We start from the raw sequence: 27,998 nt of genomic DNA, 5'->3' as shown, positions 1-27,998 counted from the left end.
AAACTCCTGGCCTCAAGTGATCCACCCACCTCGGCCTCCCAGAGTGTTGGGATTACAGGTGTGAGCCACCGTGCCTGGCCATTTGTGTTTATTTTTTATTTTTTGAGACGGAGTCTCGCTTTGCTGCCCAGACAGGAGTGCAGTGGTGCCATCTCAGCTCACTGCAACCTCCACCTCCCTGGTTTAAGTGATTCTCCTGCCTCAGCCTCCCGAGCAGCTGGGATTACAGGTGACTGCCACCACGCCCAGCTAACTTTTGTACTTTTAGTAGAGATGGGGTTTCACCATGTTGGCCAGGCTGGTCTCAAACACCTGACCTCAGGTGAGCCACCCACCTCGGCCTCTCAGAGTGCTGGGATTACAGATGTGAGCCACAGTGCCCGCTATAATAACCATTTTAATATATGTGTGTGTATGTAATTCATAACATCATGTTGTGTACCTTAAATATACACAATACAATTTATTTTTTAAAAGGTTATACAAAGTATATTATCAGATAAGGGGTTAATTTCCAAAATATATAAGAGCTCAAGTGATTCTCCTGCCTCAGCCTACTGAGTAGCTGGGACTACAGGTGTACACCACCAGCCTGGCCAATATTTTTTTGTATTTTTAGTAGAGACAGGGTTTCACCGTATTAGCCAGAATGGTCTAAACTTCCTGACCTTGTGATCCGCCTGCCTCGGCCTCCCAAAGTGCTGGGATTACAGGTGTGAGCCATTGTGCCCGGTCCACTCACTGGTATTTTTTAACCATAGTATTTCCTGTGCCTGAGCACAAATAAATAAATAAATATTAGGCATCAAACCAATAAACCATGTAGTCAACAATTTACAAAAATACATCTTTATTGTGTTCCAATGTTGTTGTGTTATACAGATACCTAGTTATATAAACTTGGTCTTCATGTTAAATATAAATTAAACACAAAAAACTAGAAACAAATCAGCAAAACCACCAGAAAATCCCTCTGAGCCATGAATCCTCATTAAAAATGTATAGTTGGGGTACCTGTAGCTGTAGGTTAAAGCAGGACTGCTTGAACTCAGGAGTTCAAGACCAGCCTGGATGATACAGCAAGATACCATCTCTTAAAAAAAAAAAAAAAAAAAGGGCCAGGCACAGGGGCTCACACCTGTAATCCCAGCACTTTGGGAGGCTGAGGTGGGTGGATCACTTGAGGTCAGGAGTTTGAGACCAGCCCGGCCAACATGGTGAAACCCTGTCTCTACTAAAAATATAAAAATTAGCTGGGCGTGTTGGTGGGCGCCTGTAATCCCAGCTACTCTGTAGGCAGAGGCAGGAGAATCGCTTGAACCCAGGAGGCAGAGGTTGCAGTGAGCCAAGATTGTGCCATTGCACTCCAGTCTGGGCAATAAGAGTGAAACTCCGTCTCAGAAACAAAAAAGTACAGTGGGATGATGAAATTGTTTTCAATCACCACCCTCTGAAAATAGTTATTGGTAGCCAAATGTAAATGTTGAAAGCCACAATAAAGACAAAAGCGATACAGAATAAAAGCATGGTGGGCCTCACCATATCCAGGGGACTGCACAAGTCAGATGCTTGCTCTGACCCCTCAGCAACCTATGTTGAGCAAAATAAACCATCAGGGGCTCCATTGTTAAGCCCCAGGTTACCTTCACCAGTACCTGCAGGGGAACACCCCAGAAGATGAGCCCATGGCTTCAGAACACACATTTCAGAGGACCGGAAGATGCGGAACAGGTCCACTTCACTCCCCAAAGTCTCTCGCGGAGCCCTAACTCAATCACTCAGTGACCAAGAGCTGGCAATGTGTTGAATATTCACAACGCAGCAAAATGTACACTCAAACATGAGGCCCAGAAACTCTTGCTGAATTTCAAAATAGAAACGCTTGAATGTTAACCTCGGGAGAGGATATGTTATTGCGACTGCATGCCGAGTTGGACCTGTTTCTCCAACAGGTTTTGAGATCTAAGTCCACAAGGGGCCTGAGAGACAAGCTATCCTCCTAAGCGTCTCTCCAAGGGGTTTGAACACAGAGTCCACCATCCCTCCGCCTTTCACTGCCATCTTCAGCGATTCCAACGGCTTGAGGGAGGGTGTGGGAAGCACACAGGCCCCAAACCTGACAGAGAGCCGAGCCAAGCCCGGACGGTTTCCCTTCCTTACCAGGACACAGCTCCTCCCAGCAGTTCAGAAACTCAAGGGACAGTTCCTCTCGTGGGGCTGGAGGAGTCTGTGGACAGCCATCCCCGTCTTCGGGCAGGTGTGTGGGGCGGGTCAGTTCCGAGACTCCGAAGCCGTGGGGCTGCGGACCGTGGACATGAGGTGTGACTTGTAGGTCTTGCTCAGGCCAGTCATCCAGAACTTCAGCAGCTTGACGTTGTCCTCCTCGGACGCACCCAGGATGCTCAGCAGCTTCTGTGTGTCCTCTTTGGGTCGACTGTCCACCTTGGTGAACTTAAAAAGCACCTTCACTTTGCTGAAGAGAACGAAAACAAAACACTCAGACGCCACAGCCCAATCCCCCAAGCCCTGGTCACGGGGCCCCACCGGGGGCGACGCGGCTTTGGCACCAGCAGGAGCTGTGCAGGCAGAGCTGGAATCCACATGCTCGGGGCAGTGGGCTCGGCTCCTGAACTGCTGAAAGGAGCTATGTCCCAGCAAGGAAGGGAAGCTGTCGGGGCTGGGCTCGGCCCTCGGCCCTCTGTCGGGTATGGGGCCTGTGCGCTTCCCACACCCTCCCTCAAGCTGTTGTCAAGATGCCAAGAAAGAAAGAAAAACCTTCCTTAACCTCACGGAAGACACTGGTTGCTCCTAAGCTTCACTGCCTGATTTTAAATCAAGACAATGTTTGATTAATAAATTTGACCAAAAAAATTACCAAGAATCGAGGCAGGAGGAAATAAATTTGCTTTAAAAAAAAAAAAAAAAGAAGCGGTGGGGCCAGGTGCAGTGGCTCACACCTGTAATCCCAGCACTTTGGGAGGCCAAGGTGGGCGGATCACAAAGTCAGGAGTTCGAGACCAGCCTGGTCAACATGCTGAAACCCTGTCTCTACTAAAAATACAAAAATTAGCCAGGCATGGTGGTGGATGCCTGTAATCCCAGCTACTCAGGAGGCTGAGGCAGGAGAATCACTTGATCGCTTGAACCCGGGAGGCAGAGATTGTGGTGAGCCAAGATCATGCCAGTGCACTCCAGCCTGGGCAATAAGAGTAAAGCTCTGACTCAAAAACAAACAAACAAACAAACAAACAAACAAAAAAACAAAAAAAACCAGCGGGGCATGGGTTACTGGGCTTTCAGGTTTTGAAGTTAATTGCACAGCAGATGACAGCTTCCATTACGAACCCTCCTGTGAGCTCAGAGCCCTTGCCCAAGACTCAACCGTTCTCTGAGGCAAGCGCCACCCCCACCTCCCCATGCAGGAGCCAGGGGCAGAGATGACGACCACTTCCCGAGGCCACCTTCCCGAGGCCACCGTGAAGTGACGGGCAGACCTGGAGTTGGAACCCCGCCCCCAACCTCTTCTCTCAGCTCCTCCCTCAGTGGCCATGGCCCAGCTCCTCTTTCGGAAACAGCTCCAGGTTTTCTCCAGGGTCACAAGCAAAGGGGCCTCGCCCACACTGTCGCTTACTTCATCCACTCCTCCTTGAGGCACACGAGGCACTGGTCCACCACATCCACAGACAGGTTTTGGTTGGTCAGAGCCGCTTCAATCTTATTCAGGATGGTGGGGCCGACTGGGAAGAAGGGCAGGGGCAGAGCAAGGGCAGGCGTCAGCGCGGGGCGGGAGCATCTTCTCACAAAAAGGACACTCTGCCTGGGGGCACCCACCTCGGTCTGCAGCTACAGGGCTCCCGCTGGTCACCACAAACTCGTACTTGCTGAGAGACTGGTCATCCTCACACCCCACAGGGTGGAGGGTGGAACGTGCGGCTGCATGGACCTCCACGATGACGGCAAACTCTGTAACAACATAAGGTCCATGGCTCCTCACCTCCCCCGTGCTCCTCACCTCCCCCGCGCTCCTCACCTCCCCTGCGCTCGCCCACCACAGGCCCCACTCGGCTCATCTCAGGTCGGTGGGAAAGGCTGCCGGTGAAAAGGCTGGCCCAGATCAACACTTTGGTATTAAAAACCTTTCAGGTTATTTGTGTATAGTTAAGGGTTAACGTTTGCCTCAGTTAAACTAATAATTTATTATATTACAATAATCACAAAGTACTTTATATACATCAATTTACCTCTTACTAGGCAGCCCTACGAGGGTGGTCTCACCATGACCCTATTCTACAGATGGGGAAACAGGCCTGGAGATGTTAAATAACCTGCTGGTAGTGGTAAGAATTTCAAGTCTGTTTGAAACCAGAGCCTGTGTTTCTAATGCTACCCAGAAAAAAGACACTGTCTTGCAGGGAGTCAGGACCCAGCCTGGGTGCTGATCGGGGGCTCAGGGCAGCTCCACTCAGACCACGCGTGAGTCAGCAGCTGCTGCGTACAGCTGTGCTGGAGGAAGTCACTGGCGAGCCCCTGGGGGCTGCCCCCTGGATATCCCCAAACCAAAAGACCAGGGGTTTGCTGAGCCCTGACCGCACCAGTGAAGGCCGGGAAGACTTCGGGCACATAGAGGAGGAAAAAGGCTGGAAGAGAGCAGAAGGCTGGACAGGGGAACAGTAGAAGAGTAAGGAGAGGACGGTGGGGCCCACAGAAGCAGGCGGCTCACGCCCAGCGTTCAGCAGGCCTCTGTCTCATGGGCACCCACTCACCAGGACAACCAGGATCCTCCAGCCAGGGACACATCCTCCCACCCCAGGATGGTGACCTGCAGCCCACTGACGACAGTCCCTGCCAGCCACCCTTCCCATCAGGTCCACTCACCCACTGCTGCCTGTGTGAAGACAGAACACGGAGGCCCAGAGCCATGGGGGAAGCTGGCCCTGCAATGAGGCCTCCTCTCCACAACCCATGACAGAGATCTGGTTCCACTCTGGGCCTGAGGCATGGGGACCCTCAGCGCAGGGCATGGCCCCACAGCCCATGGTGGCACGCACCTGAGGAGAGCACGTGGGGGGGGATCTGCACGTGTGGGCTGAGCCCCAGGAAGTTGCACCGATAGGCCTCCTCGTACTGGCTGCTGTACGGGATGATGCGGACGCAGCCCACGGGCAGCATAGTCTGAGGAGGACAACAGGACTCAGACCAAGGATGTGAGGAAGCCCTCAGCCCCAGCTGTCCATGCTCCATTACCCAAACCCCACACGCCTCCTGCAGCCCAGTCCAAGCCCTCCCTCCTGCCAGAGGAGTCCCCAGACTCTCAGCCCACTAGAGGGCGGAGGGGGGTGGTCCTCCACCACCAGGTCCCTAACTCTTGTCTGGACCGCCAGTCACACACCAGCTTGCACCGCCCCTGGCTCTGTGGTGTTAACTCTTATATTAATCTTTGCCTGCACAGATGTTTGTCTCTTACCACATCCCACAAAGAAGCTTTTTCCAAGACTGTGTCATATGCATTTTTGTTCCCTCTCAGGCCTAGGCACACTCATCCTTCTGATGATTTAAACATCATCAGGCCAGACCCGGGTCTCCACACCCACTGTTCTCCAGGTGGAGACGGCGTGGTGCACGCGGTTCTGCGCTGGACGGTCGGTGCAGCTTAGCATCCCCACCCGACACCAGGCACCAGGCCAGTACTGCCCTGCACCGCACACCTAAGGAAAAGACGTTCTCACCCGAAGCACTTCAAAAGCTGACTGGACGAGGTCCACGTCTCCACTTTTCCAGATCACCTGGTTCCCCATGAGAACGTGCCAGGCCAGCATGCGGAAAGATGGGGCACCCAGGACCTAAACAAGAGAGTGCAGGGCTTTCGGCGTGACTAGCAGAAATGGTTTTTCTCTCCCTTCCCATTAAGTTATTTATTTGCGTGTTCATAAAACTTTGTAGAGCAAAGACAGGGCTCAGGAAAAAGCCACTCATCTTCTCAGGGAGGCAGGTGCCCAGCCAACCCACAGGGCATGGGGGTGGATTCCCAGGCTTTGTCTTTCCTGACCAGGTTCCACTCTTGCTAAGAGTCCACTGGCAAAGCTTATTTGAGGGCACGCCTGCACTTGCCTGCAGAAACACCTCGAAACAGCTCCAGCTGTTTGGAAGGCCAGTCATTTGCAAGCAGAAGCATGGGAAGCATTATTAATGACTCACGGTGTGGAACAATGGTCATAACCACAGACCTGTAGCACCAAGATCAAATCATCCCTGATGGAAAGCTTGGCCAAGACTGGCCCAGTGCTTCCAGGCTGGTGACACAGTGCCAGGATCCCCAGCCCAGGATGCCCAGCCCAGGGTTAAAGGGGCAGAGACAGAAGCTCCAGGTTTGCACTGAAACTTGATTTCAAAGCTCTGGCTCCAAGATCTTTCTCCCAATTTTGTTTTTAAAAATTTGCAGCAAAAAAATGTTAACCTTCTGCAATATTCACCTTCTCTCTACAGACACTTTCTGCTGAACCATTTGAAAGCAAGCTATAGGGCCCTCGACATGGCAGCACCCAGGAGAACAAGGGCATCTCCACAGCTGAGACCATGACTGCAGCCAGGAGGGCCCGGACGGATGCACCTGATATCCAGCCGCGTGCTCAAGCCCGGGGCACCTGCCTGCTTGACGGCTGCTGTTCTTTGGATCCAGGAGCTACTACAGGACCATGATTGCTTTTCGTTGCCATGTCCTTTTTCTTTCTTTCTCTTTCCTTCCTTTTCTTTTCCTTTCTTTCCTTCCTCCCTGCTCTTTCTCTCTCCTTCCTTCCTTCCTTCTTTTTCTTTCTTTTTTTTGAGACGGAGTCTCGCTCTGTCGCCCAGGCTGGAGTGCAGTGGTGCAATCTCGGCTCACTGCAAGCTCTGCCTCCTGGGTTCACGTCATTCTCTGGCCTCAGCCTCCTGAGTAGCTGGGACTACAGGCGCCCGCCACCACGCCCAGCTAATTTTGTTTTCGTATTTTTAGTAGAGACAGGGTTTCACCTTGTTGGCCAGGATGGTCTCCATCTCCTAACCTTGTGATCCGCCTGCCTCGGCCTCCCAAAGTGCTGGGATTACAGGAGTGAGCCACCGCGCCCAGCCCCTTTTTCTTTCTATTTTTTTGAGATGGAGTCTTGCTCTGTCACCTAGGCTGGAGTGCAGTGGTGCGATCTCAGCTCACTGCAAGCTCCACCTCCCGGGTTTACGCCACTCTTCTGCCTCAGTCTTCAGAGTAGCTGGGACTACAGGCGCCTGCCACCACGCCCGGCTAAATTTTTGTATTTTTAGTATAGATGGGGTTTCACCGTGTTAGCCAGGATAGTCTCGACCTCCTGACCTCATGATCCGCCCACCTCAGCCTCACAAAGTGCTGGGATTACAGGCGTGAGCCACCACACCCGGCCTGTCCTTACTCTTTAACCTAGAACAGCCTCTTCCCACACCCCATTATTAACTTCCGTGACACTGACACCTTAGGAAAGTCCAGCCTGCTGTCTCATGGCTTCTAAGAAGACAAACACAGCTTTGAAACACAGTGTAAGAGAGAGACCACAATACCACGTTTCACCAAACCCCAACAGCCTCAACGCAGTCCCACCTCCAGAGGAATTCCAGACCCCTTCCAACCTTCATCGACATAAGCAATGGACAAGGAAGGTTTCAGCCGAATGCAGGATTTTGATGGAATGAGTGTTTTCATCCAGAAGCCCCAAGGACATCTGCCATGAAATCAGTCTCACTCCATTTTCCAAAACAAGTAACTCTCTTCTGATGAATCAGTGCTCATTGGAAAAACACACACAGGAGAATCTTGTAAGAAGGCAGCCTGCCCTTGTAATCCAGCAACCCGCACCCCTCTCCCGGCATCTGACTCGCTATACCTGGAGGCAACGCTGTTAGATTCTGTCATGTCTGGCAGGCACACATGTACATACATCACCCTAAACACACACTGCCTATTTCTTCTAATTAATCATATTCCATGGTTTGGCTGCTGTTTACTACTATGGTTTGTATGCAGGTTCTCTCTTTTTTTTTTTTTTTGAGATGGAATCTCACTCTGTCACCCAGGCTGGAGTACAGTGGCGCAATCTCGGCTCACTGCAACCTTTGCCTCCCAGGTTCAAGTGATTCTCCTGCCTCAGCCTCCCGAGTAGCTGGGACTACAGGTGCACACCACCATGGCCAGCTAATTTTTATATTTTAGTAGAGATGGGGTTTCACTATGTTGGCCAGGCTGGTCTCGATCTCCTGACCTCGTGATCCGTCCCCCTCGGCCTCACAAAGTGCTGGGATTACAAGTGTGAGCCACTGCACCCAGCCAAGAATGACCATGACTTTCAATGGGCAGGGTCCAGGCTGCATCCAAACCAATTATGGTGCTGTTCAATGCCTTTAGGAGGTTCTTAGAGGATTAGAGGACCATGGGATGCCAACTATGTGGGCTTTTCTTTGAAGATACTTAGGTCATCATTGAAAGGTGAGCACTGATCCTAGGGCTAATACCCCCGACGCCCCGTGCCCCCAGCCACCCACCGAGGAGGCTGTCAGTCACTTCCTGCAGGGTTTTGAAGATGCAGGACCAGAGGCAAGGCGTGTGGGCAGGGACGGCTGGGCTCTCCTCCCGAGTTCCTGATGTGCTTTGCCCCTGCTGCCTACCTGCCTCATGTGCCGGAGGGACTTGAAGACTGGCAGCTTCCGGGGCTGCCAGCTCCCACAGCCTGAGAGAGAGGAGGACTCTGCTGGGCCCTGGGTCAGCTCCCGCCCTTCTACACCCTCCGTCAACACAGGGGCTTTCTCTTCCTCTTCAGCCTCAGAGTTGTCCCAGCTTTCTGATTCCTCTTCTAAATCTGCAAGACAGACAACACGGACAGTTACAAATACAAACAGTCTTGTCCCCTGACTTCAGCCCAAGGCACATGGTGGGCTGAGCCAGTCAGTGTAGATTCCTGGCTGCGGCCAGGTCCCATGCTCCCTGCTGCTCTGGGAGCCCTGGGGTGGGAGGGAGGGCTCAGTTGCTGTCTACTTAGCCCAGGGCACCACACATCTCTCTTAGAAGCACCTACGGAAAGACCGTCAGCTGTTCTTTGCTGGTGAGAAAACTCAAACCAGTGAGAAAAACGCCAACAGTGTGTCTACGGAGCACACCCAGTCGGCCACAGTTCTTGAGGATCTACACATTGTTTCTTTTTTTTCCACTTTTTTTTTTTGAGACGGAATCTTGCTCTGTCGCCCAGGCTGGAATGCAATGGCACCATCTCGGCTCACTGCGACCTCTGCCTCCCGGGTTCAAGTGATTCTTCTGCCTCAGCCTCCTGAGTAGCTGGGACTATAGGCGCTTGCCACCACACCTAGCTAATTTTTGTATTTTTAGTAGAGACAGGATTTCACCATATCTGCCAGGCTGGTCTCGAACTCCTGACCTCATGATCCGCCTGCCTCAGCCTCCCAATCCACTTTTATTTTAGATTGAGGGCGTACGTGTGCGGCTGTTACAAGGGTATGCTGCGTGGTGCTAAAGTCTGGGCTTCTATGAATCCTGTCACCCAGACAGTGAACCATAGGAAGTAATATGCCCAGATAGTATCCGATAGAAAGTATTTCAGCCCTTGCTCCCCTCCCTCCCTCCCTCCCTCCCTCCCTCCTTCTGGAGTCCCCAGTGTCTACTATTCCCATCTTCTTTGAGACACGGTCTGGCTCTGTTGCCCAGGCTGGAATGCAGTGGCACGATCGCGGCTCACTGCAGCCTCAATCTTCTGGGATCAAGTGATCCTCCCAATGAAGCCTTCCAAGTAGCTGGGACTACAGGCATGTGCCACCATGCCCAGCTACTTTTCATATTTTTTGTGGAGGCTGGACCTCCCTATGTTGCTCAGGCTGGTCTCAAACTCCTGAGCTCAAGCAATCCGCCTGTCTCGGTCTCCCAAGTGCTGGGATTCCAGGCATGCACCAGTGCCCGACTTCACTCTTCTTTATGGCTGCATCCAACATCATTTCATTTAGTCCTCTCAGCTGTTCTGACGTCAGCACTATTATCTCCATTTCGCAGATGAAGAAATGAGTATTTGCCATTTCAATGAATCTTCATGGAGCCCTCACAAATGACGACATCTCCATTTCATATCACGAGACCCAAAGGGAAGGGTGCACGTGAGAAGCAGAGCCAGGATGCGAAGCCAGGTCTGTCTGAGGCCCTGAGCCCGAAACCCCACACTTCGCATGCCCAGCACACCTGCGTTTCCAGCTCTCACAAAGGCTTCGACAGACCCAGCTCTTTGTGCTAAAAAGCTCACCAAGACACTGCCCTTGCCATCTGCACCTGCCTAGAAACATGACTGGCACTATAATAAATGGCTCCAGGGCCAGCCAACCCACAGGGCATGGGGGTGGATTCCCAGGCTTTGTCTTTCCTGACCGGGTTCTACTCTTGCTAAGAGTCCACTGGCAAAGCTTATTTGAGGGCACGCCTGCAGAAACACCTCGAAATAGCTCCAGCTGTTTGGAAGGCCGGTCATTTGCAAGCAGAAGCATGGGAAGCATTATTAATGACTCACGGTGTGCAACAATGGTCGTAACCACAGATCTGTTGCACCAAGATCAAATCATCCCTGATGGAAAGCTTGGCCAAGACTGGCCCAGTGCTTCTGGGCTGGCGACACAGTGCCAGGATCCCCAGACACAGGACCCAGAGCCCCAGATCAGGAATCTGGGGAAGCCCAGGCACCTGGGAGGTCAGGGAACCACTGCCCTTGATGGAAAACTTGGGTCCAACCAGGCCAAGCACTTGGCTATCACAAAATCGGGATGAGAAGCCTTCAATCAGCCAGTTCTCTCTAGGGACAGCCCACCTGTGAATTTTCCCCACCTAGCTGGGGAACAGATTCTTTCACACAGCGGTCAAGGCAAATGAGACAGGAAATCACAACCATCACACCGAGATCAGAGGGTGAGCTCCCCGAAGGCTCCTCCTGGGCTGATTCAGAGCCGCATTTCCCTCCCTCAGCTCTTCCTGCCAGGAGAGCAGAGAGCTGGTACCGCCCCACGGCCATCTGGGCCAAGGCCCCGGCAACAGCACCCCGCCTCACCAGCGAGCTTCTCCATCTGGACCAAGGTGTCCTCGGTCGGAGCACCTTCCAGGAGCTTCTCGGTCAGCCGGCTGCCACACGCCTTCAGGAGCCTGGAGAACACAGCGCCAGCTATGAGCCTTCTCGCCAAAGGACAAAGCAAACCTGACGCTCACCCAGCCCCTGATCCTACCAGTTTAAGGAAAACATGGGTATAAAAGAACACCACCAGGGCACAAGCAGCCAGATCCCGCATGCAGGCAGTTCCATAAGCCAATGACTAAGGTCCTTCAAAAGACAGATGGGAGGAACCTGGACAGGAGGGGATGCAAGGGGGAGCTGTTCTAAACCAGAGAGACTTGGGGTGCTGCTCCGATGCCAGCGCAGTCACTTGTGAGACAAAAGGGAAACTGCACAAGGGCCTGCAGCCTGGAGAACACTCAGGAGTCTGTCCATTTTGTTGGACATGATCACGGTATTATGATCATATTTATGGCTGGAACGATACAACTCAGATTTGCTTTAAAAAAAAAAAATAGGCCGGGCGCGGTGGCTCACGCCTGTAATCTCAGCACTCTGGAAGGCTGAGGCGGGTGGATCACATGAGATCAGGAGTTTGCAACCAGCCTGGCCAACATGGTGAAACCCCGTCTCTACCAAAAATAGAAAAATTGGCTGGATGTGGTGGCAGTCGCCTGTAGTCCCACCTACTTGGGAGCTGAGGCAGGAGAATAACTTGAACCCAAGAAGAAGCGAGTTCCACCTCAGTAACTTTTCTGCACACTCAGGGGAAGAGGCCCAGAGAACAAGGACTCTCGGCCCAGATCTGTGCTCACTGACAAGTGCCCACAGGCCAGCGCTCCTCGCAGAGGCAGCAAGAAAACTCGGCTAAGCACTGTTCTCCCAAATCTGTGGCAGAACAGATACAAGCCAACCAATGTATCGTGACTGCTCTACACTAACGGATATGCCAAAAGCGGAGGCACCCGTTACCAGGCAAAGGAGGTGTGCAGGCACGCCCACAAGTTGTCATCACTTGTCAGCGATGTCAGCGAGCGGGCGGCATTGCCGTTCCTCTGGTGTAGGAATGGCGTGAAGGCTGTGTTCATCCTCTGAGCACGCTGTGGGCATCCAAACTGCTCTGCCTCAAACACCTGAAATGCAAAGGGAAGGGACGGCCTCTTTTAGCCAAAGCTGCCGGCAGCCCGGACCCCCATTCATTCACAGCCACCTCCAGGACCTGACTCCTGGAGGCTGAGTCCCACTGCACTCTCTCCGTGCAGAGCACACACGGTGCCACCAGTCCGATCGTTCCCAACAGCATAGCTCCGCCCCCGGCTAGATCAGGAGCCACCTGAGCACAGGAATCAGTTGAGCTTCTCCTGTCCCCTTCCTAATGAGCGACCCAAGGCAGCCGGGGGGATTCTCGTGAGTGGCCATCTGCGCTGCTCCCCACCTGTCTCCGCCTCCCCTTCTGGGTACACTATTTGGCTAACGCACACGTGACTGGCTCTGGCCAACAAGCTGAGAGAAACAAGGCTCCTAGTACCGTCCATGCTTCTGGAGGGCAGAAGGAGCAACATTTTTTCTTTCTCTTTTTTTTTTTTGAGATGGAGTCTCACTCTGTCACCCAGGCTGGAGTGCAGTGGTGCGATCTCAGCTCACTGCAACCTCCACCTCTCGGGTTCAAGCGTTTCTCCTGCCTCAGCCTCCCAAGTAGCTGGGATTACAGGCATGTGCCACCATGCCCGGCTAATTTTGTATTTTTAGAAGAGAGGGGTTTCTCCATGTTGGTCAAGCTGGTCTCAAACTCCCGACCTCAGGTGATCTGCCCACCTCAGCCTCCCAAAGTGCTGGGATTACAGGCGTAAGTCACCGCACCCAGCCTAGGGGCGACATTTTCATACAGCTACCACTCTGCCTGCCAGGACAATCACAGGAAGCAGAGCCCCGCTCTCCTGGAAAGCACACAGCATGAGCAAGAAACAGGCCCTGTGGCTTGAAGGTGCTGAGATCCGGAGGCTGTTTGTTACCAGAGCATGACCTGGCCTGGCCTGAGCCGCAGCTCCACAGCTCCACCGAGCCTACGTTCGGTGGTGCAACTCAATGGGATTAATAGACATCCCTGAGACAAAGGCCAGAGGAAACAAAGATACCAGAGGTCTGACTGCAGCAAAGAAACCAGAGCTCAGCTAGAACCAGGACAGCGGGGGCAGGAGAGACCAGTAAAGCAGGCAGGATGGCCTGGGAGGCTCCTCACCACGACCTCCAGCCCTGAAGCCGAGAGACTACAATTCACACAGTGCAGCGGCTGCAAGCAGAGAGGAAGACGCCACCCGGGCTCCAGGCTTTAACCTCAGCACAGAGCGACTCCTGCAGTGCAGGGGCCCCTGCCACCCTGGCATCTCGCCTCTGCATTCACCTTGAGCGCCTTGCCCTGGAGCTCATCGATGATTCCCCGGACCTTCCCCAGCAGGAAGGGCCAGGAGTTGATGAGGTAGATCCGGTCCATCATGATGGTGATGATGCTGTACCAGCGCTGGAAGCCCCTGGCCAGGCTGTCCTTGATGAAGAAGGTGTGGCTGAACACAAAGCCGTGCTGCTCATCTCCGAAGAAGATGGGGCCTTCGCGGCCAGGGCAGACCTGGAGGGACACCAGCGACTCAGATAGCCCTTTCCTCACTTAGTTGTACCAAATCAAAGCCTCTTCTTCAGACTTCTCAGTCAGCTGGCACAAATCAGCCAGCGTTAATAACAGGGGAGAGTGGCACGGTGGGGACCATGAGAGCTGAAGACTGTCCTCTTCTGCTCCTGTGGTCAGGCTGCCAACACCACTTGTCATCGTGGACTGCAAGGGCCAGCAACAAGGTTCACTGCTTTTTTTCCACCTTGAGCCAGAAATAACTCCCATGCATATGTCACACCTCTCCCAGACTCAAATGTACCAGCTTACTCACCCGGAGCATGCAGAAGAACCAGCAGGTCAAAGCAGCCACTGCACTCTCCCTGCACTGAAATCTGCACATTTTATTCTTTTTTTTTTGGGGGGAGGGAGGCAGTATGGAGTCTCGCTTGTCGCCCAGGCTGGAGTGCAGTGGCATGATCTCGGCCCATTGCAACCTCCGTCTCCTGGGTTCAAGTAATTCTCCTGCCTCAGCTTCAAGAGTAGCTGAGATTCCAAGTGTGTGCCACCACGCCTGGCTAATTTTTTTGTATTTTTATGAGACAGGGGGTTTCACCATGTTGGCCAGGCTGGTCTTGAACTCCTGACCTCAGGTGATCTGCCCACCTCAGCCTCCCAAAGTACTGGGATTACAGGAGTGGGCCACCATGCCCGGCCCCACATACTTTCTTCTTCTAAGAGGACTTCGGTCCCTCCTCACAACATACTTACTCTTCCTTAACACACAATTCTAAGACATGCTGAGCTGCCTGCTAGCAGACCAGAGGTAGCAAATTAAAAGGAGAAGACAGCTGAGGGCAGGCACACAGCCACACTGAATGAGAACAGCAAGGGAGCTCGGTGTGTCTGACTGGGTGGAAACCGATAACAAGGAAGTTTAGTAACTGAACGATGAATTCTTTTTTTTTTTTTGAGATAGAATTTTGCTCTGTTGCCCAGGCTGCAGTGCAGTGGCGCAATCTCAGCTCACTGCAAGCTCCACGTCCTGGGTTCACACCATTCTCCTGCCTCAGTCTTCAGAGTAGCTGGGACTACAGGTGCCTGCCACCACGCCCAGCTGATTTTTTGTATTTTTAGTAGAGACGGGGTTTCACCATGTTAGCCAGGATGGTCTTGATGTCCTGACCTTGTGATCTGCCCGCCTCGGCCTCCCAAAGTGCTGAGGTTACAGGAGTGAGCCACCACACCCGGCCGACGAATTCTTTGTAACAGACAAAGACCTAAGAGCTAAGGGTCAAGAGCAACAGCAGCAGCGACGTAATTTAGGAACAAATCATCCACACCTCAGCAGGCTGAGAGCAGCAGGGGACCATCACCGAGACTTGGAATGAGGACTGAGATAATAAAAAAAAGGTGATGTTGATGCAATGAACCACCTAACCAAAAATGCTTCCTATCTTAGGAATACATCCATCAAGAATGGACACACAGGGCTGGGCGTGGCGGCTCACACCTGTAATCCCAGTGCTTTGGGAGGATGAGCCAGAGGATTGCTTGAGTTTGAGACCAAACTGGGCAACATAGTGAGACCTCATCTCTACAAAAAAATTTTTAGGCCGGGCGCGGTGGCTCACGCCTGTAATCCCAGCACTTTGGGAGGCCGAGGCGGGCGGATCACAAGGTCAGGAGATCGAGACCACGGTGAAACCCCGTCTCTACTAAAAATACAAAAAATTAGCCGGGCGCGGTGGCGGGCGCCTGTAGTCCCAGCTACTCAGGAGGCTGAGGCAGGAGAATGGCGTAAACCCAGGAGGCGGAGCTTGCAGTGAGCCGAGATCGCGCCACTGCACTCCAGCCTGGGCAACAGAGCGAGACTCCGTCTCAAAAAACAAAAAACAAAAAACAAAAAAACAAAATTTTTAAAAGGCTGGGCACAGTGGCTCCCATCTGTAATCCCAGCATTTTGGGAGGCAGAAGCAGGCGAATCACAAGGTCAGGAGTTCGAGACCAGCTTGGCCAATACGGTGAAACCTCGGCTCTACTAAAAATACAAAAAATTAGCCGGGCATGGTGGCGCACGCCTGTAGTCCCAGCTATTCAGGAGGCTGAGGCAGAAGAAGCGCTTGAACCTGGAGTGGAGGTTGCAGTGAGATTGCACCACTGCACTCCAGCCTGGGCGACAGAGTGAGACTCTGTCTTAACAGAAACAACAAAAAATCCCCAGCTGAGCATGGTGGCACACACCAGTGGTCCCAGCCACCTGGGAGGCTGAGGCTGGAGGATCGCTTGAGCCCAGGAGTTTGAGGTTGCAGTGAACCATGACGGCGCCACTGCACTCCAGCCTGGACGACAGGGCGAGACCCTGCCACAAAAGAAGGAAAAAAGAAAACACTAATAATAAAAGGACAAATAATAAAAGTTTGGTGCTTAAAGTGCAAAAGCTAGCACCCATTCAGAAAATGCTCGGCAAGTCCAACATGACTTCTTCTGCAATTTTGGACAACGGAGGCATCCTGTACCCTGTGCTGTGCTGATCTGCGGGTCTGCCCTTAGAGAGGACCAGTGCCCGCCTCCCTGTGCAGTGCTGACTCCGAGCCCATCCAGAGCACCTGGGAGCATGTGGGCTCCCACAGAGACAGGTTCTGTGATCGCGAGGCTCACCTCACAGCTCAGGCTCCGGACACAGGCCTGGCGGACGATGCTGAAGAGCTGGGGGTGGCTGGGGTGCTGGTGGCTGACGTATTTAATGGAGGTCTCTTTATCGTGGCTGATATACCCCGGGTGCCCTGCAGCAAGTGACCGGCAGCCCTGTCCATGAAAAGGAAAAGTAAATCTGTTAGTTAAGGAAAGCAGGGCAACAAACTCTTAGGTTTATGCAAATCTGAGCTTGGAAAACTCAAGCTATTTTTGTATAAAAATAATTGGCTTCCAGATTTATACTTATCTGAAGATTTAAATGTTTCCTAAAGAGGAAAACAGAACACAGAGATCACAGAGATTGCCAGAGGCTGTTCCCAACAGATACTTGCTGAGCGCTTACAAAGCAGACAACATGAAAAGGGCCCTGCATGCTCCATCTCATTCAATCCCAAGTGCCACCCTCTGAGATAACGTCTGTGAGAAGCCCCATTCTACAGAAGACAAAACTGAGGCTGAGGTGAGAAGCAGCTGGCCGGAGGGTGAGGGGCTCTGTGGTGGTAGCATTACCCACTGCCCCCCAGCCTCTGTCATTGGCTCTGAAATAACACCTGGAAGGGGCCTCAGCACAGGCGAGAGGCCTAATAAAGAACAGGCCGGGCACCAAGCTCCAGGATGTTGGTGTGGCAGCTCACCCCAGCAGCCCCACTGCCTCGCTGCCCCGCTGCAGCCACCGTCACTCCGGTGCTGAGGCTGCACGCCCTGGAGCTGCCCCGACCCCAAGACTGCGTGGCAGTGCGTCAGGCAAGCCCCTCCCCACAATGTCACAGGATTCCTCCAAGGGCAACCCCAATACCAGCTCAAGGACGCCCCAGCGGCCTGGCAGTGCCCTCCTTCCCCGGTCTGAGGTGCTCCCCACCCCCCATTCCTCACAGGCGTTTCCAGCAATGGACGCAGCTCTCACACGTCCTCTGCTTCTGCAGCGGAACCAAAAGAACAAGCTTGGGTTCCTGTTTGCACTGCAGTGACAGGTCCGACACTCAGCCCTGATTTCGGGCCCTGACCCAGGTCCTCCACACAAACAAGTGGCCCACGGGGGAAAACTCACTCATTCCCAAGAGATCGAGAGCTGATGGAGTGACCCGCCGAGAACACTGGGGGTCCTGGGAGCAGGAAACTCCGCTGGGAGCAGGAAACTCCGCTGGGAACAGGGGTCTTTGGGGACCTGCCTCCAGGACAGGCTGGAGTGTGTGAATACAAACATGAAGGCCATGGCAGGGAGGCAGAGTGGGCTAAAGAAGTTAACACAGGCGGGGCATGATGGTTCACGCCTGTAATCCCAGCACTTTGGGAGGCCAAGGCAAGTGGATCACCTGAGGTCAGGAGTTCAAGACCAGCCTGCCCAATATGGTGAAACCCCATCTCTACTAAAAACACAAAATTAGCCGGGCGTGGTGGCAGCCACGTGTAATCCCAGTACTCAGGAGGTTGAGGCAGGAGAATCGCTTGAACCTGGGAGGCGGAGGTTGCAGTGAGCCATGATCATACCATGGCACTCCAGCGTGGGCAACAAGAGCAAAACTCTGTCTCAAAAACAAACAAACAAAAAAAAGCTACAGTCAGGACAAGCAGAAGGAACTGAAGGGCCCCTGAGAAGCAGTCTGTGTCACCCTGGGAGGCTCCATCCACTGCTCTCAGGTCCTCCCGTCCATCCCACACCTACCGCAGGGATCGCAAAACGAAGACCCCAAAGACACTTGCCTCGCACATGTCCGACTTTTTGGGCCCTGGGCTGCTGGACTCAACGCTGGCCCCCTCTGCGGGGCTGTGTGCACGCATCCGACTGCTCATCTGAATGCCGCCTTCCTCTTCCTCCGCCTGCTCGCCCTGGCCAGGACTGTCCTCATTCCCAGCCCCTTGGGGAAGTGGGGCGTGCAGGACCTCCGTGCAGAAGAGAGTGCGGGGGCCGTGGAGCTCACAGAAGTGGCAGAGAGCCACGATGGCATTCATGGTGCCTTGGAGACTGCGAGAGGCCTGCAGAGGACAGGGGACATGTCAGCTCACCAATGCCTGTTCACCCCATGAAACCTCCCCAGCCCCTCTGGAGCACAGGGAGCACCTGGGTGCCATGGTTGCCTGCCCAGGACAGGCCAGCCGCCAGTTCCCCATCCCCTTGCTGTGCCCCAGTGCTGCACTGGATGCAGGCGAGAGGAGAGGAACAGAGACAGGATCTGCCCACCGGAGTCACAGCAAACAGGGGAGGGGACGATGTGGACCAGTGATAGCACAGCTGGAGTTGTGACAGAGCCAGAGTCGAAAAGCCAATGGCACAGGGAAGGAATGTCCTCGAGTGACATGAACTGCAGCCAAACATGGCAAACCCCGTGGGAACAAACAGATAAAAGGCCACGGGGAGAGGGTCCTCCACCCAATACATATCTGCTGGGCACCTGCTCCGTGTGAGGCGAGGCACTAGGTGACACAACGCTTCCCTCCGCAGCTTACCTCCTGCAGGGGGTGGGGGGCGGACACAGGAAAACTGCTTCCTGCGAGAGGCCCGCGTGGGGAATGACCAGAGGAGCCTGGAAGGACTGGCTTACGGGCCAAGCAAGAGATGAAGGGCAGGGTGGGTGCTGTACTGCCGGAGGGGCGTGTAGGGTCCGGTGTTTGGAGAGGAGCAGCAGACAGGGTGGAGGCTTTAGGAAGCAGATCTTACAGCGCCTCCAGGCCACCAAAAGACCCTGGATATGTTATCAGAGACTGGGGAGGCTTTGGGGGTTCTGATGAGACATGAGAGAATGTGAATTTCACTTGAAAATGTTCAGTCATGCCCATGTGCAGAAAAGATGGCGGGGGCCAGGGTGGAGGTGGGGAACAGACTGAGGCACCCTGCTGACTGATCTGAACAGGAAGGGACAGTGGCCCGGGCCAGGGTGGCAGATGGTGAAGCGGCACAGTGCGGGTGGGGGTGCAGAGTGCAGAGGAGGAGTGAGCAGGGGAGGAAAGGAGGCTCAGTGAGTGCCTGCGAAGCCTTCACGGGGACGGGCCACTGCAGCAGAGCCAAGCGCTGCGGTCAGGGATGGCACATGGGACCTCTGTGGAGTACAGCCCTTGCAGGCTCAGAGGTGGAGAAGGGAGGGCAGCTAGCCAAGGTGACCAAGCTCAGGCAGTGAGGCCAGAAGGGAGCTCCAGGGTCACCCCAGTGACCAGGTGAACAAACTACTTTAGCAAGGTGGGACTGGAATGTCCCATGGCCTTAAAAAGGAAGGAAACCCTGCCACAGCTATGGCACGGCTGAACCTGGAGGACATTACGCCAAGTGATCTACATTGGTCACAAACAGATAAACACTGTAGGATTCCACTTAAATATGAGGTACCTAGAGCCCTCAAAGCCACAGAGACAGAGAGCGGAATGGCGGCTGCCAGGGGCGGAGAGGGAAGAGCAGGGCACAGTTCTAGAGATGGAAGGTGGCGATGGCTGCACAGCACTGTGAACATACTTCATGCCACGGCACTGCACGCCCAACGGTGGTTCAAATGGCGCATTTTAGGTCATGTATTATTTCACCACAATCTTTTAAAAAGGGGGAATGGTAACCTGCAGAACAATGATGAGGTCAAAGGTGACCTTAACACAGTTTCCGGTGGAGAAAAAGCTCACAGGAGTGGGTAGAAAGAGCCCTTTGGAGAGTTTCTGTGGCAGAGCCAGCAATGGGACACCTGGTGCGGACATGGAGTCAAGGGAAGCCCCAAGCTTGGCCACAGTATGGCTGGGATGCTGGCGGAGCCATGCAAAGGCCAAGGGCAGCTACAGGCACAAAGTCTGAGGGACACCATGCACACACTGCAGAGGGCTGGCCGCGGCGGCATCCATATACCTTCCTAACGGATGCAGGAAAGCCAGAGAAGGCTTTACAATGGGGGTGTGTCATGGGGTTCTGACAGGCAGAGAAGTTCGGGAAACGAGACCGCAGAAGCAAAGGTGCACAGTGGGGACAGCCACAGCCAACAGCCTAACATGTGACACAGCCTGACACATGCAGCCAGACCCACACTGTCCATATGGTGGCCACAGCCATGTGTGACAACTTAAATTTAAAATGTAAATTAGCTAGGAGAGGCCGGCACAGTGGCTCACGCCTGTAATCCCAGCACTTTGGGAGGCCAAGGTGGGTGGATCACTTGAGGTCAGGAGTTTGAGACCAGCCTGGCCGAAGCGGTGAAACCCTGTCTCTACTAAGAATACAAAAATTAGCCAGGCGTGGTGGTGTGCACTGGTAGTCCCAGCTACTCAGGAGGCTGAGGCATGAGAGTCACTTGAACCCAGGAGGCAAGGTTGCAGTGAGCCGAGATCGCATCACTGAACTGGAGTCTGGGCAACAAACTGAGACTCGGTCTCAAAAAAAACCCCCAAAACAACAAAAACAAAACAAATTAAAACAAAAAACTTAGCTGGGCGTGTTGGCAGGCACCTATAAACCCAGCTACTTGGGAGGCTGAGGGAGGAGAATTGCTTGAACCTGGGAGATGGAGGTTGCAGTGAGCCAAGATCACATCACCGCACTCCAGGCTTTATGACAGAGCGAGACTCCGTCTCAAAAAAAAAAAAAAATGTAGCCTGGAGTGGAGGCACATGCTTGTAGTCCCAACTACTCGGGAGGCCAAGGCAGGAGAATCGCTTGAACCTGGGAGGTGGAGGTTGCAGTGAGCTGAGATTGTACTACTACACTCTAGTCTGGGCAACAGAGTGAATGAGACTTCATCTCAAAAAATTTAAATAAAAGGCCGGGTGTGGTTGTTCATGCCTGTAATCCCACACTTTGGGAGGCCGAGGTGGGCAGATCACTTGAGGTCAGGAGTTCGAGACCAGCCTGGCCAACATGGCAAAACCCCATTTCTACTAAAAGTACAAAAAAATTAGCCAGGCATGGTGGCGCACACCTGTAGTCCCAGCTACTCAAGAGGCTGAGGCAGGTGAATTGCTTGAACCCAGGGGGTGAAGGTTGCAGTGAGACAAGACTGTGCAACTGCACTCCAGCCTGGGCGACAGCGAGACTCCATCTCAAAAAAAATAAATAAATAAAATAAAATAAATAAATACATTAATAGGACAAAAGTTCAGCCCTTCTGTCTCACTGGCCATGTCCTGAGTGTTTGCTAGGCACACGCAACTCATGTCACCCCTCTGAACAGCCCAGGTCACAGAATATTTCTGCCTTCACAGAAAGCCCCATTGGTCAGTCAGACTTGCTTGGGATGATGAAGAATCATGTAAGTTTCTGAATGTTTGACTGAGTAGTGGACACTGGCCAGGACTCAAAGCCTCTTCTCTTCTGGGGAGCCCCCACCCCCATTACGGATCCAAAAGTCAGATGTTCTGTCTTCACTCCTGACAGGCAGGCTGTGGACACAAACAAGACATGGCCTGCCAAAACTGCTAACTCTAGGAAGAAGCGAAGTCAGAATGTGCACAGTGTGGGGGGCGGGGGGGGGCCGCCATCAGCCTCCCTGCCAGTGGCCCATGCCTGGAACTGTTTCTCCAGTGTGCCCATGAATGCTGCCACCCACCTGACGTTTCTGCAGTTGGCTGCTCAGCTGGCACGAGCTGCTCCAGCACCTGTCCTCCTCCCTGAGATACAGCTGAGCACGAGTGGTCACACTGGGAACGGCAGAGGCAGACAGAAAACAGACATTTGAAGAGAACCTTAGCTGGGCTGGCAGTGAGGCAGGTGTGGGAGTCAGAGATAGAGACCCTGAGTATGGCTGGCAGGGAACGCAGGGCTGGTGCTCTGTAGGTGCACTCTGAGAGGGAGGCAGGCAGGCAGCGGGAGAGGAGACGTACAGCATTTAACAGACAGCAGAACTTCTAGCTGGAAGGCCCTGAGGACTCAGCAAAGATGCAGGCTGCAGGACAGGAGAGGGCAGGGCTGGGGACAAAGGTCAGGAATGCTCCACACACCTTCACCTGGCTCACTCCTCACCACTCGGCCTCCACTTGCAGGTCCCCTGCTCAGAGGACCCCCTGCCAGCCCACCAGAAGAGTTCCCCTCTACCCCTCCATCCTCCCCGGCCCTGCTTTGAGTCGTAGTGCTCCTCATCGCAGAACTGCGCCTCCAAAGTGCCTTCCTGACACACAGGAGGCACCAAATTCACGTGTTAAATGAGAGGACTGAGAAGTTGCCCTCGGAAAGATGAGAGCTGTTGCCAAGAAAGGGACAGAATCTAGAGGTGGCAGAGGTTCAGGAGCCACAGCTGTGGGGTAGGCCGGAGCCCGAGTCTAGTGGCACAGGAACCAAACAGATGGAGTTTCAATAAAGGGCCCACAGGGCTCACTATGGTGAGTGGCTTAACAATCTACTGCTCAAGAGGAGATGGGGCAACCACTGATGGAATAAGGGGTAGCAGGACCCAAAGGAAAGGTAAAGGCATTAAATCCCGAAAAAGGAGGCCACGCCTTCCTCTGAGAGGCATCAGGGAAGAGAAACAAGGTTCCTTCTAGCAAGACATGCACAGGACAGCAAGCCTGGGCCAAGTCTCAGCCCACCTGCAGAGCACCCACACTAACCTGACATTCAGCAGAATCACACTTCCACCGTCCACACCAGATCAGCACACACGAGGCTGCAGCCAAATGGGTCAGGCATGGTGGCGGCAGACATCCTTGAAGACCTGGCGTTTTCTAGGTAAGAGAAAAAAAAAAAAGAGCTAATTCTAAGATTAGAGGCCTTCGTAGCATGAAAAATAATGGGAGTAGTTTACAGCCAGTCTCAAGTAAGTATATCTCCGATGAGGATGTAGACACTCCCCAGGGTTCTGAATGGCTTAGCAGGCCTCTCATCTTCTGAGCAGGAGCTGATATTTTAGATGACTCTTGCACCTCTGAAGCACTCTAACCCAGTATTTGATCAAGGATCTCTGTATTTATTTTTTCAGAGATAGGGTCTTGAGGCCAGCTCAGTGGCTCATGCTTGTAATCCCAATACTTTGGGAGGCCAAGGCAGGAGGATTGCTTCAGCCCATGAGTTCGAGATCAGCCTGGGTAACAAAGTGAGACCCTGTCTCTGCAAAAAAAATTTTTTTTAAATTAGCCGGGCCGGGCGCGGTGGCTCACGCCTGTAATCCCAGCACTTTGAGAGGCCCAGGCAGGCGGATCACGAGGTCAGGAGATCAAGACCATCCTGGCTAACACAGTGAAACCCCGTCTCTACTAAAAATACAAAACAAAATCATCCAGGCATGGTGGCAGGCACCTGTAGTCCCAGCCACTCGGGAGGTTGAGGCAGGAGAGTGGCGTGAATCCGGGAGGCAGAGCTTGCAGTAAGCCAAGATCATGCCACTGCACTCCAGCCTGGGCGACAGAGCGAGACTCCATCTCAAAAAAAAAAAATTAGCCGGGCATGCCTCTAGTCCAAGCTACTTGGGGGACTAAGTTGGGAGGGTCACTTGAGCCTGGGAGGTCAAGGCTGCAGTGAGCCGTGACTTTATCACTCCAGCCTGGATGACCGAGCAAGTCCCCATCTTTCTTTTTTTTCCCTTTTTTAAGACCAAGTTTCACTCTTGTCGCCCAGGCTGGAGTGCAATGGCGCGATCTCAGCTCACTGCAACCTCTGCCTCCTGGGTTTAAGTGATTCTCCTGTGTCAGCCTCCCGAGTAGCTGGGATTACAGGTGCCTGCCACCATGCCTAGCTAATTTTGTATTTTAGTAGAGACAGGGTTTCACCATGTTGGCCAGGCTGGTCTCAAACTCCCGACTTCAGGTGATCCACCCACCTTGGCCTTCCTAAGTGCTAGGATTATAGGCATGAGCCATTGCACCCAGCCAAGTCCCCATCTTTCTTACTCTTGGTTATAAGGGTGTGCTCTGGCAGCATCTGTATCACACCAACTTACCTTTCAGGCCATAGGCCTGGCAGTTTCCTTCTCAAGCAGGAGAGGGAAACCAGAGGCAATGTTGACAAGCCACTTCCCAGCATTCAGCACCAACATGGGCTATTCTTTTTTATTTTTTATTTTTGTGGCAGGGTCTCATTCTGTTGCCTAGGCTACAGTGCAGTGCTGTAATCTCGGATCACTGCCACCTACGCCTCCCAGGTTCAAGCGATTCTCCTGCCTCAGCTTCCCGAGTAGCTGGAATTAGAGCCACGCGCCACCAGGCCCAGCCAATTTTTGTATTTTTAGTAGAGATGGGGTTTCGCCATGTTGGCCAGGCTGGTCTTGAACTCCTGACCTCAGGTAATTCTCCCGCCTCAGCCTCCCAAAGTGCTGGGATTACAGGCGTGAGCCACCATGTCAGGTCAAAACATAGGCTACTCTTATTCGTTTTTCCTTTTAATGAAAAGCACTCGCTAGGCTCGGTGGTTTAAGCCTGTAATCCAAGCACTTTGGGAGGCCAATGGGGGGATCACCTGAGGTCAGGAGTTCGTGACCAGCCAGGTCAACATGGTGAAACCCTGTATCTACTAAAAATACAAAAATTGCTGGGTGCGGCGGCTCATGCTTGTAAACCCAGCATTTTGGGAGGCCAAGGCAGGCAGACCATGAGGTCAGGAGTTCGAGACCAGCCTGGCCAACATGCTGAAACCCCATCTCTACTAGAAATACAGAAATTTGCCAGGCATGGTGGTGGGTGCCTGTAATCCCAGCTACTTGGGAGGCTGAGGTAGGAGAACTGCTTGAACCTGGGAGACGGAGGTTGTAGTGAGCCAAGATCGCACCACTGCACTCCAGCCTGGGCAACAAGAGCAAAACTCCATTTCAAAAAATACAAAATACAAAATATAAAAATTAGCCAGGCCTTGTGGCGCATGCCTATAGTGCCAGTTACTCAGGAGGCTGAGGCAGGAGAATCGCTTGAACTTGGAAGCAGAGGTGGCAGTGAGCCGAGATCGCACCACCGCACTCCAGCCTGCGTGACAGAGTGAGATTCTGTCTCAAAAAAAAAAAAAAAAAAAAGAAAAAAGCACTTGTCAGACAAGAGCTCCGACTCTGACTCCATGGATCACGCACGCCAGAGACCCAGGCAGCCCCTGAAAGAGAGGGAGATGCCCTAGAGAACATTTAGCTTTGCGGTCACTGGGGCCTGCCCCCACCAGCCAGGTGACACCAAATGTTACTAGACCTCTCTGAATACCACCCAAGAGCTGAGAAACAGACGCCTCTCAAGATTTGCATTACACATGGAATCAGAATTCTGGGCAGCATGAGGTCATTCTTTACTCACTGGTCAATCCCAATCTCTAGGAGGTGTTTGCTTAAGAAAACAAACTGATTTGAATATGTCTCACGAGTCTGTTTCCAGCAAGCTTTCCAGAACCCACAGGGGAAGCCGAAATCCCCTGGGTGACAGTCTCTTCATCATCACACCCAAAGACAGTATTCAAATTCCCTGATGTGGTAGAGTGTCTGTCCATGTCCTCCTCCCACAATAGCTGAGTCCCAGACCTGGACAGTGACCTCACCACCACCCGTGGTGCGCCCTGACCCTGGCCCATTTCACCCCTACTTCCTATGCTCTTCTCATAGCACCGCGGAGAATTAGAGGCCACTAAGTAAGGGCACTGTAGATAAACAAGGCACTATAACGGATCTTAACCAGCAGTGGACACACAGCTTCTAAAACTAGTCTCCCACTGGGGAGCCTCATTAAGTCAGCAGCTGGGATCCCAACAAGCCCAGGGTGAAAAGTTCTGCAGGGGATGACTGCCAGCTCAGACCCACTCTCACTGTGGCTCTATTTCCACCGTTTCCCTGGATTTCCATTCACAGAGCTCCCTGACATAGGACACTAGAAGGGCAAACACAGTGTCACCTGCCACTATTACTCAATTACTTGATGACCACGGTGATAATCTGGCACTAAACTGGTTGTGGCCAAAGCCTGGAGAGCCAGAACCTACTTCCAGCAAGTTCCTCCTTGCCCTGCGTCCCCATTTGAAGAGACTGCTGCTAACCACACCTTGGACGTCAATCCACAAGCCAATCCATTCTTTCCAGGTGACAAGGACGCATCTGACAGTACTCTCCACTGGAGAGAAGCGCGGTCTTCCACCCTCCCTGGAGGACACGGTGCTACCCTATTAGCTCATCAGAGGACCCTCCTGAACGCCAAACTGAGAGAAGAGGAAATCACACACCCTCTCCTCCAGAACGAAGACAAAACCTGGGAGAAGGAATGGGAAACAGTCCCGTTTCATGGCAAGATCAAATGAGACTAAATCAACGACCCTAACCCGGGGTTTGAACCCAGGTCACAGTCCTCATCCCCAGAAACTTGGTTAATGGGCGTGCCCCCAACCTATCTTCAAATCTCAGGGTCTCGGCGACGCCCTGGACTCTGGCCCTAAACCCTCCCCCATTACTGGTCCACCTGGGACCAACGCAAACTCGGACATGCCCCTCCGCCAAACCCTCAGACCCCCGCCGACCTGCTCCCCGAATCGAGGCCCGCGGGACACCTGGACTCGGCAGCCGGGGTCCCGCTCCGGGTCTCAGCCCCGCCCCTGACTGCGCTGGGTAGGTGGTCGCTGCGGGTCCCAGACAGGCGGGATCACACACAGAGCCCCCGAGCCCACGGCCGGAACGTCAGCCGGGGTGGCGAGGCTCTCAAGCCCCGGTTCGGGCTCTCGGGGAGCTGGCAGAACCAAGAGTTACCACACTCACTCGCGGCCCCACATCCCCGCCGAGACCCTGGCGCGTGACTCTCTGGGCCGTAACACCACCCAGCTCTGCGGTGGGGGTGCAGGCGCCGTCCGAGCGCGTCCTGCACCGCGGGGAGAGCCGAGCCTCGCCAGCTCCCGCAAGCCCAGGAACACAGTCCGAGTACCGCAACTCCGAGGTCTGACGGGGAAGCAGGGGCCGCTGCCCGACAACTACCCTTTTCCGCCGCCCCTATTCCGGTGCCCCCCTCGGGGAAGTTCCCAATGGTTCAGACCGCACCGGCTGTGGATGCTGGGGGAAACCATTTCATTAAGCGCGGGAGTATGCTGAAACTTAAAAAGCATTTCGAAAAGAGATTTGAGGGTAAATATAATCAACGTAAGCCTCCCTGTCCACATAAAAGAGAAAAATAAAGAAAAAACGTTATAAGGGGTTGTCAGGCCTTTTTTTTTTTTTTGCTTCACCAATGGTTTTTATTACATTGCTGATGGAACCCAGCCTCTCCCTATATTGAGAGTATGGAAGGTGCGGGCGACAGCCGTCACGTGATGCGGGGAAGGCGCGGCGCCCGGGGGAGGTTGGTTGCGGAACTCGGGATCGGTGTGCGCGCGCGTGTTTGGTATTCGGTCTTCCTCCCTCAGTACGTCTTTCTTAAAAATGTGAAAATCAGTTATTGAATAATATTCTTCTTTTGAGACGGAGTTTCGCTCTTGTTGCCCAGGCTGGAGTGCAGCGGGGCGACCTCGCCTCACTGCAACCTCCGCCTCCCGGGTTCAAGCGATTCTCCTGCTTCAGCCTCCCGAGTAGCTGGCGTTACAGGCGTCCGCCACCACGCCCGGCTAATTTTTTTGTATTTTTTGCAGAGACGAGGTTTCACCCTGTTGGCCAGGCTGGTCTTGAACCCCTCACCTCAGGTGATCCACCCGCCTCGGCCTCCCAAAGTGCTGGGATTGCAGGCTTGAGCCACCACGCCCGGCCTGAATAATATTTTTTAAAACTTGAGCGCCTATTACT

At 53.4% G+C, this 27,998-nt stretch overlaps 1 protein-coding gene across 8 annotated transcripts; it reads right to left on the bottom strand.

The window, feature by feature from the left end:
- Nucleotides 1–833: 833 nt before the first annotated feature.
- FLCN (folliculin) lies at nt 834–27,163 on the bottom strand. Of its 8 annotated transcripts, none has more exons than XM_050763419.1 (14): nt 24,219–27,162; nt 22,894–23,007; nt 21,897–21,987; nt 18,088–18,360; nt 16,351–16,497; nt 13,489–13,710; nt 12,060–12,220; nt 11,088–11,179; nt 8,662–8,852; nt 5,727–5,840; nt 5,049–5,172; nt 3,832–3,963; nt 3,632–3,737; nt 834–2,473 (listed from the first exon to the last, which is right to left on the bottom strand). In XM_050763419.1, exons 4-14 carry the CDS (start codon nt 18,334–18,336, stop codon nt 2,272–2,274), a joined length of 1,740 nt encoding a protein of 579 aa, XP_050619376.1. In that variant the 5' UTR covers nt 18,337–18,360; nt 21,897–21,987; nt 22,894–23,007; nt 24,219–27,162; the 3' UTR covers nt 834–2,271. The 8 variants fall into 8 exon arrangements, with proteins under 8 accessions (XP_050619376.1, XP_050619377.1, XP_050619375.1 ...); XM_050763420.1 differs by having other exon boundaries at nt 26,284–27,162; XM_050763418.1 differs by having other exon boundaries at nt 22,894–26,487; nt 26,753–27,162.
- Nucleotides 27,164–27,998: the final 835 nt, after the last annotated feature.

The sequence above is a fragment of the Macaca thibetana genome, chromosome 16, assembly GCF_024542745.1.
Source record: "Macaca thibetana thibetana isolate TM-01 chromosome 16, ASM2454274v1, whole genome shotgun sequence".
In the NCBI taxonomy this organism is placed as follows: domain Eukaryota; kingdom Metazoa; phylum Chordata; class Mammalia; order Primates; family Cercopithecidae; genus Macaca; species Macaca thibetana.
The sequence above is the reverse complement of the archived record's forward strand: the minus strand, read 5'-3'. Positions and strand labels throughout refer to the sequence as shown.